This window comes from Saimiri boliviensis, chromosome 1 (assembly GCF_048565385.1).
Source record: "Saimiri boliviensis isolate mSaiBol1 chromosome 1, mSaiBol1.pri, whole genome shotgun sequence".
Lineage (NCBI taxonomy): Eukaryota > Metazoa > Chordata > Mammalia > Primates > Cebidae > Saimiri > Saimiri boliviensis.
Window position 1 is genome coordinate 130,815,371 of NC_133449.1, and position 21,999 is coordinate 130,837,369.

Below are 21,999 nucleotides of genomic sequence, written 5' to 3' on the forward strand. Positions count from 1 at the left end.
AAAATTACGCCTGTCTTATTAAGGCCTCCAATTTTGAAAAAAAGACTTTTTCATTTTCTAAGAAAATGAAATTCCAGTGAATCTTAAACTTTACCCCATAAGAAGTCAAAAGTCAGACTTATAAATGCCTCTGTAAAACTAAAATTCAGTATTAGAAACCTCAGGTAAGACCACAAAACAAACAACACTGATGACTTAGGTGTAACCAAACAATCCACGTTCTAAGAACAACCAGAGGTGGTCAGCAGATGACATTTTCTGCATGCCTGACATGTGCCGGGAATTTTGTTCCATATACTATACACATAATATCACTTATCACCACAACAATATTACAAGGTAACTGCCAGTATTTTAATTTTCTAGGTGAGAAGAGCAAAGTGAAGAAAATAACCAACTGGAAAGCCAGTACATCTGACTCAGGCCTGGCCCTGCCCGTGACATCACCATTGATGGAAGCTCCCAGTAGCAGAGTCACACTGAAACGCACACACAGTATTTATTCTCTTAGGTTTTCCCCAGAGGTATTTTAGGGAACTAAAACAAGCATCTCATTGTCTATGCCTACAGCTTCTGCAGGAACACTGCCACAAATAATTTGATCCAAGCTTGTTTTAAAAAGCAGCTGCTTCTCTCTGCAGAGCAAATAGCCAACTGAATTAAGGGCCTTCTCCAGCCACCTAAGTCCTCATCAACAATGAAATGGGCATTCTGTGTGCACAGTTCAGATCTGTTCTTCTGAAATGACAAGACATTTCTCTACAGGCCAAACACTAACCATCTACTGTCTATATGCCTGGGCTAACAGCCATACAGACTACAAAGGAGCTAGTTAAAAGTTAACTGTCATGGCAGTGTCATTCCCAAATCTCACTCAACACTCACCCTGTGCAGGGTAACTCAGGATCAAAGAATTCAAGCAAAAATTACAAATGAAGGAGAGAAAGGGTTAGAATAAAAAGCCTTCCATTTTCAGAAAGCTCACATTCTTCAAGTGGATACTATATCATCTAATCTGTAAGTCTAAAGCAGTATCTTTACAAGAACATATAAAAGTTCAGTGATCATTCCATCATCATGACTTACAAGATTTTCAGCCATGTATATTTCTCACTAAAGAGTTTAAGAAAATAAGCTTTAAATGTTTCTTTTCACAAATTTCCTTGGTTTGTTGTTTTTTTTGTTTTGTTTTGTTTTTTGCCTTCAAGTGAAATTAAGGAATCCTAAGAGTGACAATCTCTTTGACACTAAAAGTAAAACAGCCTTTTAATTTATAATTGAAATGGTCATTAAAATGTGCTTATATTCGTACCATTAGACACTCTTTTCAGAAGTAAAAGCAGGGATAGAAAACACAGAAAAACATGATCTATGACCAAATGAAAAATCATGATCTATGACCAGAAACAGTCAGAAATGATACAGACAATAGAATCAGTAGACCGATACATAAAACTGCTATTATAACTATACTCTAAGGCCGGATGCAGTTGCTTACGCCTATAATCCCAGCAGGTTGGGAGGCCAAGACAGGCAAATTACCTGAGGTCAGGAGTTTGAGACCAGTATGATCAACATGGTAAACCCCATCTCTCCTAAAAATATAAAAATTAGTTGAGTGTGGTGGTGGAAGCCTGTAGTCCCAGCTACGCAGGAGGCTGAGGCCAGAGAATTGCTTGAACCTGGGAAACAGAGGTTGCAGTGAGCCAAGACCACACCACTGCACCCCAGCCTGGATGACAGAGCAAGACTGTGTCTCAAAAAAATAAAATAAAACAAATATAAATATACTCTCTCTGTTCAAATGGTAGAAGGTACAAGCCCGTTAAGAAGCCAAATGGAAGATATTTATTTTAAAAAGACCCCATTAAAACCTTTATGAATGAAAAATACGTTATTTAAATAAGATTAAATCAATAAGGGGGAGAAATCAATTCTTAAAAAATGGAAAAATTTAACTATTTATTGGGTTATTAAAATAATTACAGAAAAAAAATAACTAAACAGTGTTTTAACTACACATATTTATAGGCATACATACCTCAAAAATATTGTGGGTTCAGTTCCAGACCCATTAAATTAAGCAAATATCACAATAAAGCAAGTCACACAAATTTTTTGGCTTCCTAGTGCATATAAAAGTTATACTGGCCAGGCACAGTGGCTCACACCTGTAATCCCAGCACTTTGGGAGGCCGAGGTGAGTGGATCACTTGAGGCCAGGAATTTGAGACCAGCCTGGCCAACATGGTGAAACCCCATCTCTACTAAAAATACAAACACTAGCCGGGCATGATGGTGTGCGCCTGTAATCTCAGCTAATCAGGAGGCTGAAGCAGGAGAATTGCTTGAGCCTGGGAAGTGAAAGTTGCAGTGAGCCGAGATCAAATGCCACTGCACTCCAGCCTAGGCAACAGAGCAAGACTCTGTCACAAAAAAAAAAAAAAAAAAAAAAAAAAAGGTATATTGACACTAGACTGTAGTCTATTAAGCGTGCAATCACATTATTACGACTCCTCCATCTCCTCTCTCCTGCTATTTCTGGTGGCCTCTGGCCACATATTTGTATGATGGAGATACAGCCAGTGGCTACAGAAGGAAGGTGCTTTCTGGCTGGCAGAGTGTTCACGACTTTAGTTCTTACTCCAAAAGCACCTTGCTAAATCTAAACAACCAGCTGTCTCTAAACAACCTGGCTTGGTCTCATGCACGTTATTAAAATAATGAATCTTCCTCTCCTATAAGGTGGACCTACAGCCATGACAATCTACTGTACTGGCCTTTAAGGCATTTCATTCCAAACACTGCATGGGAAGAGTAAAATGTTCTCTCTTCGAGAGGCCAGGTGACACTCAATCACAGTTGAACAAGCTTGAATAACACAGTTTTCACAGACTGTCATGGGGGATGTTGAGATTAGGGACAGGCATACCTTGGAGATATTGTGGGTTTGGTTCCAGACCACTGCAATAAAGCAAATATCACAATTAAGTGAGTCACTTACAAGTTTTTAAATTTCCCAGTGCATATAAAAATTATGTTCACAGTATGGTGTAGTCCATTAAGTGTGTGATAGCATTATGTCTTTTAAAATTACATACTTTAACTAGAGATTACTTTATTGCTTAAAAAAATGTTCATGATTATCTGAGCCTTCAGTGAGTCGCAATCTTTTTGCTGGTGGAGGGTTTCTTGCCTCAATGTAGATGGCTGCTGACTGATCAGTATGCTGGTTGCTGAAAGTTGGGGTGGCTTTAACAACTTCTCAACATAAGACAACAGTGAAGTTTCTTACATGATTGACCTCCCTTTCTTGAAGATGCTGTTGACAGCATTTTGCCCACAGTAGAACTTCTTTCAGATTTGGAGTCAATTCTCTCAAACTGCTGCTTTATGAACTAAGGTTTACGAAATACTCTAAATCCCTTGTTGTCATTCCAACAATGTTTAAAGCATTCAACAATGTTTCAACAGCCTCTTCACCAGGAATAGATTCCCTCTCGAGAAGTCACTTTCTTTGGTCATCCATGAGAAGCAACTCCTCATCCACTGAAGTTTAAGGAAATTGCAGTACTTCAGTCCCATCTTCAGGCTCCACTTCTAATTCCAGTGCTCTTGCTATTTCCACCACATCTGTAGTGACTCCCTCCACTGAAACCTTGAACCCCCTCAAAGTCACCCACGAGGGTCAGAATCAACTTCTTCCAAACTCCTATTAATGCTGGTATTTTGACCTCCTTTCAAGAACCAGAAATGTGCCTAAGGGCATCTAAAATGGCAAATCCTGACCATGACCTGCAGCAGCAGCTGAGACACCTGGGAAGGAATGCATCTTTCCTTCTGTAGGCTTCAGTCGAGAACTCTTGGTCACCTTGGTAATACCAGGTTGGATGTCCAAAGTTGCAGAAAAAAGACCAGAACTTTCAGGAAAAAACTTACTGTATCAGGCAAAAGTGAAGTCAATGTTCCAGGAAGTTCATCCCCAAAAAAAGGCAGCTGTCTCTGGAAAATGTAACCACAGTGGTGGTGTGTAAACCCAAACTTTTACCCTTAAAATCTCTGACTCTGGAAAAACTAGAGAAAATGCACCAAGCAGCAAAGGATACAAGTAGCCAACAAGAAATGGCAGAAAAGGAACAATGGTAAATAACCCACTGAATGATAACTCAGCACTTTAGGGAACAATCAGCCTTATCTACCATTTAACAATAACTTGGCTGGGTGCGGTGGCTCATGCCTGTAATCCCAGCACTTCAACCAGGTGGATCACCTAAGGTCAGGAGTTCGAGACCAGCCTGGCCAACATGATGAAACCTTGTCTTTACTAAAAATACAAAGTTTAGCAGGGTGGGGTGTGGGTGCCTCTAATCCTACCTACTCAGGAGGCTGAGGCAGGAGAATCACTTGAACCCAAGAGGCAGAGGCTACAGTGAGTTAAGATTGTACCACTGCACTCCAGCTTGGGCAACAGAACAAGATTCCATCTCACAAAAAGGAAAAAAAAAAAAAAAAGAACAAAAAACAAGAACTAGAAAATAAGGTACATCTGTACACCGAAAGTAGTATTTGTTAATAGTATCAATAAAATTGGTAATATTCATACAAATAATATAAAAATACCCAAGACTGATAAAACTTGTATTGTGAATTTAAACACTTCGGTTTGCATTAAACATAAGCAGTTAAACTTTCAACCAAATTTTATGGCAAGTCATATTTTCAGGATTGTAAATTAACTTATCATTCACTATTCTTATTGCTCTCAGTTTTAGAGATAACGCTCTTGGCACAAGGGATTAAAACATTTATATACAGAGCATGTTTATATTTTTATTAGAAGCCTAAATTTGAAGATACATTCTAATCTTACATAAAGTTCACGTTGGGTTTTTACATTATGCAATTTTTAAAAACTTTTTTAACAGATTTTCTGTGTTATATTAAATACTATTAAATATCTTTTGTGACCAACTGATCCTACCAGTAATGACAAAACTGTGTCTTAAAACAAATATATTTTCTTTTTTTTTTTTTTCTGGCAGTCTCATTTTGTCACCCAGACTGGAGCACGGTGGCACAATCTCAGCTCACTGCAACCTCTGCCTCCCAGGTTCAAGCAATTCCCCTGCCTCAGCCACCTCAGTAGCTGGGATTACAGGCGCCCACCGCCATGCCTGGCTAATTTTTTAATTTTTACTAGAGACGGAGTTTCACCATGTTGGCCGGGCTGTTCTCGAACTCCTAATCTCAGGTGATCTGCTTGCCTCGGCCTCCCAAAGTGTTGGGATTACAGGCGTGAGCCATGGCACCTGGCCAACAATTCTGATTTTTAAGAAATCCTCGCCTATTCTGTAGTCAGCTATGCTTATAATTACATTAATTTCAAGGACTTGAGAACTACATTTCTGCCTTTATCATCCAGCTATCACACAATTACAAACCTAAAAATGGTTACTGTAATTATCTATGTAAGCCTAAATAATATCGACTTGAAAGACCCCATGAGGTAAATATGCACATTAAACTTGGATTTTTAATTCTAAAAGACTATACCTAAGCCTATAATAGGTATATTGCTAAGAGTATCTTTGTAAATTCTGAATATAATTCTTGGGAGTTTGCTGCAGTTAATAATAGGCAATTTAAATTAGCATAGACCTTAAGGCCTGCTTGAGTTACTAGGCACCATAAAGGAGTTTAGAAATGTGGTCATTCTTTAGTAAATTGTTATTGATTGGTAGGTGATATTTTCTCAGATATTAAGTAAATGTAAAAGCTTTGGGTATTAGAGACTAGCTTTCTATAACACTAACTATTATTTGGTAATAGAATTTTAAAATGATGAAAGGTATTGTATGTTTTAGAAATTTCATTGAGGTCCAGATAAGAGCAGACAACAATGGAGATAAGTGTGCATGTGTTTTTCCTCAGTTTAACTTTAAATAATTTACTACTGTACTCTCATTTTACAAGTTTGCAGGAAAAAAAAAGTTTTCAAGGAACACAGATTAAATTCACTAGGTTCAAATATGCTTCCTTATATAATTTAAAATTTGCTGTGTGAAATTTAGAAGTGTTTTTAAAGACTCAAAATAAAAGTACTCCAAATAAAAAGCCAAACAATAAAATAACATGCTGAATTCTTTCCAGCTGGTTTTCAATTGACTTTGCCCAGCTCAATCAGAGGAATCACTGTCTATGCAGCAATAGCTTTATGAAATTTATTTCTTAAATAGTAAGACTTGAAAGTCAAAATTACTCCTTGACTCATGGGCTGCAGAATGGATGTTGTATGACCAGGCATGAAAGCAAGATGAATCTTCCTTATACAGCTCCATCAGAGCTCTTGGGTAACCAAGTGAATTGTCAATGAGCAGTAATACTTTGAAAGGAATCTTTTTTTCAGAGCAGGAGGTTTCAATAGCAGGTGTGTTAGTCTGTTTGCATTGCTATAAAGGAATATCTGAGGTTGGGTAATTTATAAAAGAAAGAGGTTTATTTGGTTCACAGTTCTGCAGGCTGTATAGAAAGCACTGCACCAGCATCTGCTCCTGGTGAGGCCTCAGGAAGCTTACAATCATGGTAGAAGGCAAAGGGGAGCAGGTGTGTCAAAAGGTGTGTGTATGTGAGAAAAAGAGAGAGAGAGAGAGAAGGAAGAAGACAGAGAAGGGAGAGGCCCCAGGCTCTCTTAATCAACCAAATCTTGCATGAACTGAGCAAGAACTCACTCATCACCAAGGGGATGGCACTAAGCCAGCAGTCCTCAAACTTTTTGGCACCAGAGACCAATTTTATGGAAGACAATTTTTCCATGAACCATGGGGGATGGTTTCAGGATGAAACTGTTCTACCTCAGATCTTCAGGCACTGGTTAGATTCCATAAGGAGCACTCGACCTAGATACCATGGCATGCGCAGTTCACAATAGGGCGTCACACTCCTATGAGAATCTAATGCCACTATTGATCTAACAGGAAGCAGAACTCAGGCAGTAATGCGCACTTGCTCACCTCCTCCATTGCATACCTGCTGTGCGGCCCCATTCCTAAGAGGCCCTGAATTGGTACCTCACTGGTACCAATCTGCAGCCTGTGGATTAGGGACCTATGCACTAAGCCATTCATGAGGGATCCACCCCCATGACCCAAACTCTTCCCACTAGGCCCACCTCCAATGTTGGAGGTCACATTTCAACATGAGGTTTGGAGGGGACAAAACACCGAAATCCTATCAGTGGGCTTCAGATATTCTGTCAACTATACTATAAACAGATGTGCTGTCTTGCAGGCTTTGTTGTTCCACTTATAAAGCACAGGCAGAAAACAGTTACCATAGTTAAGGGCCCTAGGATTTTTCAGAATGGTCAATGAGCACTGGCTTCAACTTAAAATCACCAGGCACATTAGCCCCTATCAAGAGGGGCTTTGAAGCCAAGCACTGACTTCTCCTCTATAGCTATAAAATTCCTAAACAGCATCTTCTTCCTAGAAGGTTCTTTAATCTACATTGTTCTAAAATAGGTTATGTAGTGTGGCCACCTTCATTGATGAGCTCTGCTAGATCTTTTGGATATTGTAACTCCCTGCAGCTTCTCCATCAGCACTTGCTGCTTCAGCTTGTACTTTTATGTTATGGAGATGGCTTCTTTCCTTAAACTTTATGAACCAATGTATGCTAGCTTCAAATTTTCTTCTGCAGCTTCCTCCCTTCTCTCAACCTTCATAGAATTTAAGGAAGTCAGAGCCTTGCATGGATTAGGCTTTGGCTAAAAGGGATGTTGCAGCTTGTTTGATCTTCTATACCAACCACAAAAACTTTCTCCACAGAAGAAATAAGCCTATTTTGCTTTATCATTCATGTGTTCACCAGAGTAGCACTTTGTATTTCCTTCAAGAACTCTACCTTTGCATTTACAACTTTAACAATCTTCAAAGTACAATAAAGTAAAATACAATAAAAAGAAGTACACCTGTAGTTAAATGTATTCTAGTACCACATAGAGGTGCAAAACCTTAAAATCTCATTCAACGATTCTTAACAGCAATATTGGTATTATTTAGAAATGGTGTATTTATACATGTACTAGATATACGAACAATTATGTGAACATTGTTTGAAATAAGATTTTTGTTGTAAGAGAAGAGGAAAACAAATATAAAATCCAAGTTAAGTTATAACTATGTAGTTTTACAGTTGAATTGGAAAGTCAGTATGAAGTCATTATTTATTTTTCTTTATCACGACACATACTTTTTAGGTTCACACTTACTTGAAAAGCCTTACAGGCAATGACAACCCAGTAACAATGAGCACCCCTAGAGCCTAAACTGTGGTCCCTAAATACCATTAAATATGCATTGCATGCCCATTAAAAAGGACCCATGTCTAATTGAGGATAAAAGGTAGGAAAGGTACAAGCTAAGCATTTCACAGCTTGTTGCACAGAAAGTGAGGAAGCACTTGAGACAAAAAAGTCATAGAATAAAAGTCATAGAAGTTGGCTGGGCAAGGTGGCTCACACCTAACACTATTAGGTGTATTCCAATCCTAACACTTTGGGAGGCCAACGCGGGCAGATCACCTGAGGTCAGGAGTTCAAGACCAGTCTAGCCAACACGGTGAAACCCTATCTCTACTAAAAATACAGAAAACTAGCCAGGTACGATGGCATGTGCCTGTAGTCCCAGCTACTGGAGAGGTTGAGGCAGGAGAATTGCTTGAACCTGGGAGGCAGAGGTTGCAGTGAGCCAAGAAAAAAAAAAAAGTCATAGAAGTCACAGGAAGGGTGATATAGTTAGACTTTGTGGCCCCACCCATCTCTTCTTGAATTATAATTCCCATGATTCCTGTCAAAGGAGAGACCAAGTGGAGGTAACTATATCACGGAGGCAGTTTCCTCCATGCTGTTCTCATGATAGTGAGTGAGTTCTCACATAATCTGATGGTCTTACAGGGGCTCTTCCCTCTTCGCTCAGCATTTCTCCTTCCTGCTGCCTTATAAAGAAGGTGCCTTGCTTCCCCTTTGCACCTTCCACTGTGATTGTAAGTTCTCTGAGGCCTCCCCAGCCATGCTGAACTGTGAGTCAATGAAACCTCTTTCCTTTATAAATTGTCAGTCTGAAGCAGTTCTTTATAGCAGTATAAAACGAACTACAAATGGGCTCTAACGGACAGAAGATGGTTCAATCTACATACCAAAAAAATCCAGCAATTAACTGAAACACACTGAACATATTTTGAAACTCCTGGCTTATAGTATTCATTGTATATTTCTTTCAACATTTCTGTATGTTTGAAAATTTTCATAATGAAATGCTAGGAGCAGGGCATCATAAATTTAAAATCATATTAAAAAGGGGAGAAGGGAGAGAGAAAAAGAAAAGGAAGCTAAAACAGAATAATAATAATTCACTTGTCATCACTGCAGATGACCAAGGCACCAACTCCTTACCCTAACAGTAGGCAACTGTAGGGCAAAGGGAGGCATTTTACCCCATGTTTTCTAAATATAATATATCTCAGGCTGACCAAATAGCCCTAGTTGAGGAGGCAAAGTTCTTCCTTACAGATAACTCAAGTTGGCAGTTGTAAAAGGAATGATCAAATTAGAAAACCCACATTTCATGATCCATAGAGAAAAACTGAATTCAGGCAATGATCATAATGAGAAAAATCTTTGACAAAAGCTTGATTCGGGAGAATGCATTGGAAGCTGTCACCTGAAGTCATGAACTAATCAGCATCAATAAGAGTGAGACATACAGATGATACATACCTCCTGAGAGAATGCAAAATAAAATACATGGTACTGTCTATTGAGATTCTTCCTAAAAACAGCTGAACCTACATTCAGTTAAACCTTTATTAGTAATTTCCAGTTTCCAGAAAAACATGAAGGAAAGTACACTAAGTTAAATAATGCCCTGAGGGAGAAAATAAACTGTGCAGCCGGCGGGATACTTCACATAAAAATTGGCCCAACTTCTTCAACAAGTCAGTGGCAGGGAGGGAGAGGGAGGCAAGAGGGCTAAAACATTGAAATTGCCTTTGCAAAAATTATAACTGAGAAAATTAAGACAGTGAAAGAGATCTGCTCTAACCAATTTTTATCTTGCCTTTAACCTTCAAACTGCCCCTACTCATTCCTGGGCTTGAGTCAAGCTAACTTTGGGAGACATTTAGGTGACAGTATAAATGATACATTAGTCTGTTCTCACATTACAATAAAGAAATACCAGAGACTGGGTAATTTATAAAGAAAAGAGGTTTAAATGGATCACAGTTCTGCAGAAGCACAGCAGCTTCTGCTTCTGAGGAGCCTCAGGAAGCTTCCAATTATGCTGGAAGGCAAAGTGGGATATCTCACATGGTAAGAACAGGAGCAAGAGTAGGGGAGGAGCAAGGGGCTGGAGGTGCAAGAGTGGGGAGGTGCTATACACTTTTAAACAACCAGATCTCATAAGAACTCACTTATTATCTATCCTGAGGGCAGTAGCAAGGGAAGAGTGCTAAACCATTCATAAGAAATACACTCCCATGATCCAATCACCTCCCACCAGGCCCCACCTCCAACATTGGAGATTACATTTCAACATGACATTTGGTTGGGAACACAGATCCAAACCATATCAAATGATAATAGCCATTCCCCAAAATTAAGTACCCTTGTAAAGCTAATGAAAGACCATCAGGTTAGGCGATGAGGGGAGCCTGAATTCTGCTAAGGTATAGACTTAAAGAATTACCAGCCATTATCCCTGGAGGTCACAAGATTGGCAACTTCCCCAATTACTCCTGCAGATAACATCACCCTTGCAGTACCTAAGATTGGCCTTTTGAGATGTCTGTTCAGATTTTTGCATTTCTGATCACAGATGGCTCCACCCAGACCAGGCAACCTGCCCGGTGGTCCCCCACCCCTGCCCCTGCCCCCTCCCCCTCCCCCTCCCCTGCAGAAGTGGCTCAGCACACAGAATGACCATTTCCCACACCCCTATAAAGGTGTATCCCCAACACTAGCAGCTTCCATTCCCTGGCCCATGACACTCACCTTGAAAAACCCTAGCCTCCCAATTTTCAGGGAGACTGATTTGAGTAATAAAACTCTAGCCTTCCATTCAGGCAGCTCTCTACCTATTAAATGCTTTCTCTATTGCAATTCCCCTGTCTTGAGAAATTGGCTCTAAATGGGCAGTGGGCAAATTGAAAACATTGAACAGTTACAGTTTTCTTGACTCAAAGAGACTTTAGAAACACAACCAAATTAGTGTGCAGTTCTAGTTAACTACAGATTAGAACCCAGATCTATAAAGATTCCTGAAGCAAGCAGAAAGCCTAAGAATGGACTGAGTACAGGGACACCAAGGAATCCGTTAACTTAATCAGTTTAATGTGGGCATTATAGTGATAAGACTGGCCATATTTTTCATAGATGCTTACTAAAATATGTAGGGGTGAAATATTATAATTTCTAGAATTTGCTTTAAAATGCTTTGGGGTAGGGGAAGGGCTTAGAGAGGAAGAAATAACTCAAGAAGGTCAAAACCTCAATCCTGATGCAGGTACGCAATGAGTCTGCAGATTTCCTTTCACTCTCTTCCCTACTCTGGGTCATGTTTGAAAATCTTCATAATGAAGAAAGATAAAGAAAAACAAACCTTTCTTAGCAAAAAAAGGAACAAATATGGATAAGTGACTCCTACCTATTAGGAACATATAATCAGAAGTAAAAAAGGCAGGGCAAGAAATAGGGCAAAGAAGTGCTTATACTCTAAATTTCCTTATTATTTTTTTTGATCAAGATCACTCCCAGCCCCAGGAAATTCAGATATAGAAGGCTCTAGTATGTCATGGAAGTCAGAGAAAGGCAACCCTGAGGTGGGCACCCTGGGTCCTCACAGAATGGGAGAGACCAAAATAGGCAGGCAGACACACCCACTGGGGTCAGACCAGCAAAACTGGCCTAGAAGAAGGGCTACAGGCAGCACAGAGTGATGGTGCTGCCATGCTTATATTCCCGGTGTTGTTTTTAATCAAGGAATCATTTAATAAAAAGTCATTTGCTAGAGTCATCTCCTTTTGAAACCCACAGCTACAGTCAATGTCTCTTCTTCTACTAAAAATGAAAGAGATTAAACCAGATGCCTGCTAAGATCCCTTCCAGATGGTTTCCTTGTTAAGCAAGTCCCACTGTATGCAGAAGTTAGCAACCTGTTCTGTAACCTATAAGATACTAGACAAAGATACTGATTCCAAGCTTAAAAAATAGGTTTTTTGTTTTGGGGATTTTTATTCATTTATTTATTTAAAGATACAGTCTCATTTTGTCACTCAGGCTAGAGTGCCATGGCACCCTAATAGCTCACTGCAGCCTTGAACTCCCAGGCTCAAGAAATCTTCCCGCCTTAGCCTCTAGAGTAGTTAGGACTACAGGTAAGCTCCACCACGCCTAGCTAATTTTTTTTTTTTTTTTTTTTCTGAAGAGACAGGGTCTTGCTATGTCACCCAGGCTGGTCTGAAACTCTTGGCCTCAAATGATCATCCCACCTCAGCCTCCCAAAGTGCTGGGCTTAAAGGCGTGAGTCACCAGGTCCAGTCTTAAAAATAGTTTTTAACATCACTTTTGACATCCGTATTTACTAGATCTACAAGTTAGACTCAGTATGGCCCTGGTTTTTAAATAACTATAAACAACCCCAATGAAAGAACACCTCGGATGAGTGTAATTATTTGAGCATAAGGAAAATGACTTTATTTAAAACAGTAATAGCCTGGTGATAGTAGCCTCATAATAGAAAAGAAATGTGAATCACAGCACCCCTCGGCTGTTTCCAAGGGTAAACCCCACATAGAAAATTCCAGCCCATGTTGTTTTAAGGAAATACAGCATGACTGAAAACAAGTGTGACAACTCGCACCACCTGACGTCAGCATGGGAACCCAGGAAAAGCGCTATCTTCCCTCCCCCTGGGTTGCCTCCCAGACTTTCCTTGAAGCACCCAGGGAGTTCTGTTCTTGAAAAAAAGATGGGGTTGGCACTTCCTTTGCTACGCTGGTACAAAGTTCACAGAGATGCTAATCTGATCCATCCTGGAACATTTCCTCCCTCAATAAAATTCTCTCTCCAAAGACAAAGCAAACAATGATGAGGAATGAAAGAAATCAAGACGCCAGAGGTGGTCAAGGGCAGGGATAAGACAAAGTGCGTCAGAAAGAACGCTCTGAAAGAACATTCTGTCAGGGCCAGCACCTGACACACCCACGGTGTCACCGATGCCTGGAGCAGCCCTGGCAAGTCCCTGAGCTCCCTGTGGCTTGCTCCTTCCCTCTCCAGGCAAAGCATCACACCTCCCAGTATAATGTTGAGAGGAACAAATGAAGACAGTATGGTAACGGAAAGGACTGTTAAAACTGGAAAGCCCTATTCTCGTATTCTCAATTTTTTTTTTTTTTTTTTTTGAGACAGGGTCTTGTTCTGCTACCCAGGTTGGAGTGCAGTAGCACAATCTCAGCTCACTGCAGTTTCAACCTTTGAGGCCCCATCCTACCTCAGCCTCCTGAGCAGCTGAGACTACAGAAGCATTACCAGGCCAAGCTAATTTTTAAAATTTTTTTGTAGAGATAGATTTTGCTACGTTGCCCAGGCTGGTCTTGAACTCCCAGCCTAAAGCAACCCTCCCACCTCGGCCTCCCAAGTACTGGGATTATAGAAGCCAGCCACTGCACCCAGCCATATACCACATTTTTATTTATGAAAATATCACAAATTTATTTAACGACCTGTAATATTTCAAAAGGATGTTTTTTCCATTTCCAAATCTAAACTATTAAGTAAGCCTTTTCAAACTATATAATACCTAATACCCCCTCCCAAGATGTAGCAGTAACCCTGCCCACCAGGTAAGCTCCTGCTCTGCTGGCACCACCCCCTGACCCCCACAACCACATGCCCAGGTAAGGTGCTCTCCTGACCACCCCCCACCTCCCCCCCACTACAATGTGACACTTTCCTTTCTTTCTGTTTTCCTGCTCCCGGTTTGACTCAAGACCATTGGACAGACCTTACTGGCTACATAAGCTACCATGAACAGAGCCACCAAACTACAAGATCAGGCATCCCCAGACTTTTTACACAGGGGGTCAGTTCACTGTCCCTCAGACCGTTGGAGGGCCACCACATACTGTGCTCCTCTCACTGACCACCAATGAAAGAGGTGCCCCTTCCTGAAGTGCGGCGGGGGGGCCGGATAAATGGCCTCAGGGGGCCGCATGCAGCCCACAGGCCGTAGTTTGGGGACGCCTGTACTAGAGCAGCCCAGAGTCCAAACTCAGATCTGCAGAGCTGTGAGTATTATTGAAAGGCCATCTGTACAAAGGTGTGATGAGTTTTTCATGAAAGGCAACCCTAAACTGGGCCCCATGGGACCATCTACCATGCTCGTGGGAGAAACCCATCCTGGCTGCCTCCACCATGCTCTTGGGAGGACCCCACCCTGGCTGCCTCGAAGAAAGGAAATCAGTAAGTCCTCTTCCAGTAACCAGAGGAGACAGTCCACCTTGTGGCTCAATTAATCTACAGGAAAAGGAGTCCAATTATTGCATAATCAATTCAATTCTTAGGATGATCTAAGCAGGTAATTCAAAGTCCTGCGGTTCTTTTTTTTTTTTTTTTTTTTTTAAGACAGAGTTTCGCTCTTGTTACCCAGGCTGGAGTGCAATGGAGCGATCTCGGCTCACCGCAACCTCCACCTCCTGGGTTCAGGCAATTCTCCTGCCTCAGCCTCCTGAGTAGCTGGGATTACAGGCACGTGCCACCATGCCCAGCTAATCTTTTGTATTTTTTTTAGTAGAGACAGGGTTTCACTATGTTGACCGCGATGGTCTCGATCTCTTGACCTCGTGATCCACCCACCTCGGCCTCCCAAAGTACTGGGATTACAGGCTTGAGCCACCGCGCCCAGCAAGTCCTGCAGTTCTTGCCTGTCTTTTCTTTCTGCTTCCTGAAAACTGGGCAAGAATAATTCAGTCAATGCACAGTACCATGGTAAAGAATAAAATGTGTGGCCAGGCACGGTGGCTCATGCCTGTAATCCCAGCACTTTGGGAGGCCAAGGCAGGTGGATCACTTGAGGTCAGAAGTTCAAGACTAGCCTGACCAACATGGTGAAACCCCATCTCTGCTAAAAATACAAAAATTCGCCAGGCATGGTGGCGGGTGTCTATAATCCCAGCTACTCGGGAGGCTGAGGCAGGAGAACCACTTGAGTCCAGGAGGCAGAGGTTGCAAGTGAGCTGAGATTGCACCACTGCACTCCAGCCAAAAGGACAGAGTGAGACCGTCTCAAATAAAATAAAATAAAATGTACGTGTGAATAATGCAGTTGGTAACTGCCTTGGGAACTACCTACCAAAAAGAATACAAGACAGCAATATCTCACATAGGAATAGGATAGCTAACTCTCAGCCTATGATGGCCTGGACTTTTCAAGCACAGGACAGAGCCATGACTAAGACCATCAGACACACAGAAACGGCAATGAAGTCTCCTTGTTCATCCAGGGACTCAGAGGGCTCTGCGCAAGACAGGCATCAATTCAGCCAAAAACCAGCCCTCCTGGAGGCTGGATACCCTGGCCCTCCCAGCACTCCTACTCCCCCTGACCTGACTAGGAATTAGCTCCTGGGATTCTGCTCCCCTGGTTCCACACGCCACATCCTTGTTTCTACTTATGACCAATCATATAGAGATCTGATTTCAAAAAGAAAGCCAACTTACAATGAAATATCATTCAGATGTAAAAAGGAAGAACTTTCTGGCACCTGCTGCAACATGAGGGACCCTTGAAGACAGGATGCTGACTGTAATGAGCGGTCACCAAAGGACCAACACTGCTCAAGCCCACTGACATGAGGTGCCTCCTAGAGACAGAACGTAGATCCCACCTGGGATGGCTGGGGCTTGGAGAGAGCGGAGTGGGGAGTGAATGTTTAATGGGTAGAGTTTCAGTTTGGGAATATGAAAAAAGCTCTGGAGACGGATAGTGGTGATGGTTGTACCATAATGAGTGTACTTCATGCCACTGAACTGTACACTTAAAAGTGGTTAAGATGGTCAATTTTATGTATATTTTACAACAACACAAACTTTTTTTTTTTAAGGAAATGAAGAAACATCCCTGTTTTGCAAGTTCTTTTGTTGTGTGTTGGTGGCAAGCAGGCCCATGCCTTGCCCTGGAATATTTCCTGGTCTGGCTCAGCAGAAAGCACCCAAGGAATCTCATCTGAAACTGCGTGCCTTACCTTCACTCTCTTTACATACAGGAGGAGTCTTAACTGCTGAGACTCCTCCACTTCTCTCCATACTGCCTGCTTATACACCCACTCATGGTATACGGAGCATTGATGACACGTCAAGCTGTGTCCTAAGCATCAGAGGGTCACAAGCATGACTCTAGGAGAAATTATTTCCATGAAGTAAAAGACAGACAAAAATCAAGTCAAAGGATAGTTGGTGATGAGTGACTGCCAGGACGGAGGAGGCAGGTGACAGGGAGTCAGAGGAGGTGACATCTCAGCTGTCACCTAAATCACACTGCCCACAATGTCCCAAAACAACTCACAACCACTCTCTCCCAGGATGTCTCTACTCACTGAAGCCGGTAATCTTTATAAAGCCTTGGGATTTTCTAGTCAATGTTAAGTTAAAACTAATAGCAACTCATCTCTTCTTCCAACCACAGTCAGCCACAGATATCTTTTGCCAAATAATAATGTAGTTCACCCATGAAATTATCTACCTATCTCTGCTTAGATAAAAAGGAAAAAAACTTATCCTCAGCCTTCCTATGTCTCCCCATCCTGCTGTACAAGCAGTCAAACTCAAGTGAAGATATAAATCATTCGTACAGGTCACTCTTCCTGTTCCCACCCGTGTCCTGGAGCCGCCCAGGCCTTTCCTATAGTTCTTGTTTGCACTTTATCTGAGACTGGAAGCCCTGAGCAAGGGCCTTTGCTCAATGCTCAAGACACAATAAAATATTAACTATGGTGAGTCAATAACACAATGCAAGATGGCCAAGAAACTCCCAGAAGAGGTCTAAGGACCTAAATCAATACCCCAGGTCCATGACAGAAATACACTCAACAATTTTCGCTTCCTTAACCCAAGAAAAGTGCATTGAAAAAATAAATTCTTACTCAGGGGATGTTCTGAGTAAGAATTTATTTTTACTTAGAACAAGAAGGCAGCAGAAAGTGATGCATCTGTAGACCTGCCTGAGGCAGAAATCATGCCCAGTGGGGACTAAAAGAAGCAGATCTCCGCTCAACAGAAAGAGGGTCTAGGAGTTAACCTGCTTAGGACTCCTGCACTGCTGGGAGGGGAAGAGCCAGAGAAGCTGGTGTAAACGTCATTTGCAATTTGGCAATAAATACAAAATGCATTAGAAACACACATCCTGACCAGGCACGGTGGCTCACACCTATAATCCCAGCTCTTTGGGAGGCAGAAGTGGGAGGATCACCTGAGGTCAGAAGTTCAAGATCTGCCTCCACTAAAAATAAAAAATTAGCCTGGCATGGCGATGGATGCATGTAATCCCAGCTACTCAGGAGGCTGAGGCAGAAGAATCGCTTGAACCCAGGAGGTGGAGGTTGCAGTGAGCTGAGACTGTATGACTGCACTCCAGCCTGTGTAACAAAGCGAGACTCTGTCTCAAAATAAAGAGAAACCCACATCCCTTCCGTGCAGCCATTCCTTAGGATGTGCTCTGCAAGGGTGCTTTCCTCTCGGGTTTCCCAAGCCCTCTGCCTACTTGCACCTGTAATTCACATTGCTATCTGCCTTCCCCAACGCCGTGAAAAGCTAGGTGCAGGAAGATTATACCTCACACATTCAGGGCAGAATCCACGACACCAAGCATGTGTCTGGTACATGGCAGGCACCAAATATTTCAAATGAATGGAATTTAGGGATTGTGAAGTGCCCTGAAAAGCTGAAGTGAATGGGTATTGACTGCTACTTTTAGAATAGTAAAAAATCAGGGCCAATTAAGTATCCAATAAAGGAATGGATGAGTAAATCGAGCTACAGCCACAGAGTTGAACGCTGTGTGGCCATTAAGAACATGGTATGGCTGTGGTTACAAAGGGTATGGATGCAGGAACAGAGCAGAGATGTGGGCAACTCTCCAGAAGCCAACCTACAGCAGAGAAAAAAAAATACTCACAGCAAAAGCTCCAAATCCACAAGAAATGTGAAAAAGAGGATCCTACTCCTTCACCTACCATATCTCGTCTAGCGGGATACCAGTCCTCCTTGCTCCATTCCCGTAACACAAGTTAAAGTCATACTATGTTAGTGCCAATATAACGTCTGGGACAACGATGCCTAAGCATGAGCAAGATGAGGGGAACCAGCACTGCAAGCAAGCGAACACTTGACTGCAAAAGGAAATGAACAGATGAGAACAGAAGGCTCCAAAGAAGAGATTCTGTGCTAGAAGAGAATGAAACACTCAAGGAAGACAAGAAAATTCTCACAAATGCTTCATACTCCCAAACCACTGAAGAACATGGATTCAGTAAAACAAGCACTCACAGATGAGCTAATAACAGATTAAAAGGATGTTGGAAACCTAACAAAATGAAATAAGGATCAAAACAACATGACAACAAAATTAGCAGATAAGTTAAAAGAGGCAAAATATGGAATATACTGTTGCAAACCAAATTATTAACTCAAAAGAATTATGAACAGAATGGAGATCACAGAAGAAAAAGACGGATAAAAACAGAAATGAAAAGCAGATGACAGCTATCTAATGTAAAGTATCCTTGAAGTGGAGAAGTTAACAAATGAAATGTAAAATGCATCAAAAAATATAATACATACACAGAATGATGTAAGAAAATTTCCTAAAGGGATTAAAGAAACCAATCTGCAGACTGCAAGAGCATACCATGTTCCCAAAAATGTAACACAATGTGTTCACAGTAGTTACAGATGTTAATCAAGTTACTAAACTTCAATGATAAAGCCAGAGTTATGTGCACAAAAAGCTCATCGCCCACAAAGAAAAAAAAACATTAGTCCTGCCTGAGATTTCTCCCATTAGCCTAGCAAACACTGGAAGACCTAGAACAACAAACACCAACCTCTAGACAGGGGTGTCCAATCTTTTGGCTTACCTAGACCACATTGAAAGAAGAATGATCTTGGGCCGCACATAAAATATATTAACATTAATGACAGCTGGTAAGCTTAAAAGAAAAAAAATTTTCATCTTTTTTTTTTTTTGAGGAGTCTCACTCTGCAGGCTGGAGTGCAATGGCATGATCTCAGCTTACTGCAACCTCCCTCCTGGGCTCAAGCGATTCTCCTTCCTCAGTCTCCCAAGTAGCTGGGATTACAGGCACCCAAGATCACACTCAGCTAATTTTTATATTTTTAGTAGAGACAGGGTCTAACCTCAGGTGATCTGCCTGCCTCGCCCTCCCAAAGTGCTGGGATTAAAGGAGTAAGCCACCATGCCCAGCAGAATTTCATCCTGTTTTAAGAAGGTTTACTAACTTGTTGTCTAAGCTGATGTTTACCTCATAAACTGGGCTGCATTCAAAGTCCTCTTGGGCTGTATGCAGCCAGCGGGTCACAGGTTGGACAAGTTTGCTCTAGAGTGTAGCCTCAGACTATCACCCAGCAAAGGTGTCACTCAAGTCCAGAAACAAGGGGCAAACATTTGCAAATGTGAAAACAGGACGCTGACATTATTGAGGGAAGAAAATAGGAATCAGCCAAATAAGAGATAAAAGATTCTGGATTGGGGCTGGGTGCAGTGGCTCACACCTGTAATCCCAGCACTTTTGGAGGCTGAGGTGGGAGGATTACCTGAGGTCAGGAGTTTGCAACCAGCCAGACCAATATGGTAAAACCCCATCTCTACTAAAAATAAAAATTAACAAATTAGCCAGGCGTGGTAACATATGCCTGTAATCCCAGCTATTTGGGAGGCTGAGGCAAGAATCACTTGAACCCGGGAGGTGGAGGATGCAGTAAGCCGAGATCACACCATTGACCGTATCTCCAAAAAAATAAAAATAAAAATAAGATTCTGGATTGGGAAATCCATACCTAAGCAAAAGCATTAAATCAATGTAAATGACAACTGAACTAAACAACGGAAGTAACCTTACGTGACAGAATGGGAAGCACAATGTAAAACCAATAATAAAACTTTTTTAAATGAGAGACAGGGAAAGCAGGGAGGAGAATAAGAATGTTGGCACCCTTGACTCAGTGGGTGGGGAGCCAGTGAACATTATCAGACTTAAAACATTGTTTTTCAAAAGCCACAATCCTAACTTTGTAATGCTTTCAAAAATCTCTTCCCTTAACCTTACTTGAACCTTTTAGAACAAATCTCTCTTGTACTAAAGAAACATTTATTTGAAGCTTAACATTTCTTTGGTTTCACTTCAGTTTATTTCCTTTTATTAAAATCAAGTAAATGTAATACTTTTGTTATAAAAGGACAGACGTACAAGTTGTATCTTTATAAAAGTGCTTCTATCCATCTTTTCAACTATCTCTGTGTGTCTAAATGTCTTAGAAAGTTGCCTGGGCTGAAAAAAACCTCATAAAACTAGAACTTTGGGTGGTTGGGATTTGGGGAGATATATACCTTCTTTGTATTTTTCAGTTAGCTGATTTCTTTGACACCCTCCTTCCTCCCTTCCTTTTTTTTTTTTTTTTTTTTTTTTTTTTTTTTTTTTTTAGATGGAATCTCATTCTGTTGCCCAGGCTGGAATGCAGCATGGTCTCAGCTCACTGCAATCTTGCCTCCCAGGTTCAAGCAATTCTCCTGTCTCAGCCTCTCGAGTAGCTGGGATTACTGGCACCCACCAACACACCTGGCTAATTTTAGTATTTTTAGTAGAGATGGGGTTTGACCATCTGGACCAGGCTAGTCTTGAACTCCTGAGCTCATGATCCACCTGCCTTGGCCTCCCAAAAGTGCTGGGATTACAGCCATGACCCACTGAGCCTGGCCTCTTTTTTTAAGTAACAGGCTCTCCCTCTATTGCCCAGGCTCAAGTGCCGTGGCACCATCATAGCTCACTGCAGCCTCAAACTCTTGGGTTTAAGCGATCCTCCTGCCTCAGCCTTCCTAGTAATTGAGACTACAGGTATGTGCCACCATGCCCAGCTAATTTTTAAATTTTTTGTGGAGATGCAGGACCCACTCACTTTGTTACCCAGACCGGTCTTGAACTCCTGACTTCCAGTAATCCTCCCTCCTTGGCTTCCCAAAGTACTGTGATTACAGGTGTGAGCCACCATTCCCAGCCTGATTTCTTCCCACTGGGCATGCATCATCTTTGTCATTTTATGCAAATACAGAATGATCTGTCTTAATTAAAAAGTAAAACAAACTGGACAAAAAAAAAAAACAGGCCAAGATGTTAACAGTTATTAGTTTTGGATGGTAGGATATGAATGTGAATTCTCTTCACACTCTCTTGCACCTTCCAGGAAAAAGAACTCCAATGCTGGCTGGGCATAGTGACTCATGCCTGCAATCCCAGCAACTCTGGAAGGCCAAGATAGGTGGATCACTGAAGGTCAGGAGTTCAAGAACACCACCCTGGCCAACATAGTAAGACCCCGTCTCAATATAACAAAATTTAATTTAATTTTTTTTTAAATCTCAATGTTGCTAGAGAACATGTAGAGGTGATTTTGAAAGTTCAAGTATCTAATAAGGTGCTATAAGAAACAAAATTTTTAAAAAACCAAACCACCATATGCAGAAAGAAGATTAGCCATGGATAAAAGTTGCAGGTGATTATTTTTTTCTTCTTTCTTATCTACTTTTTCATTTCTGGAAGATGAGCATTTATTACTTTTTTTTGTTTTTTTTTTTAAAGACATTTTGGTTTTGTTTTTTTAATACAACCGTCTTCTCAAGAAGTGATGATTCCTGGTCCAAGAGGAACCTGAGT

General features: G+C 41.4%; 1 protein-coding gene and 1 pseudogene across 3 annotated transcripts in view; one reads left to right on the forward strand and one right to left on the reverse strand.

Annotated features, from left to right (window-relative positions):
• Positions 1-21,999, reverse strand: part of TBC1D8 (TBC1 domain family member 8) — a 139,228-nt gene that overhangs the window by 53,809 nt on the left and 63,420 nt on the right. The window contains exon 2 of one of the 3 annotated variants that reach the window (XM_074404262.1): positions 2,933-2,964. The exons of the other annotated variants lie outside the window; for them this stretch is intronic. Coding sequence (XP_074260363.1) covers positions 2,933-2,964 — 32 coding nt within the window. The remainder of the gene's footprint in view (positions 1-2,932; positions 2,965-21,999) is intronic. 3 annotated transcript variants of the gene reach the window in all.
• Positions 3,891-4,158, forward strand: LOC101027491 (BBSome-interacting protein 1-like; annotated as a pseudogene).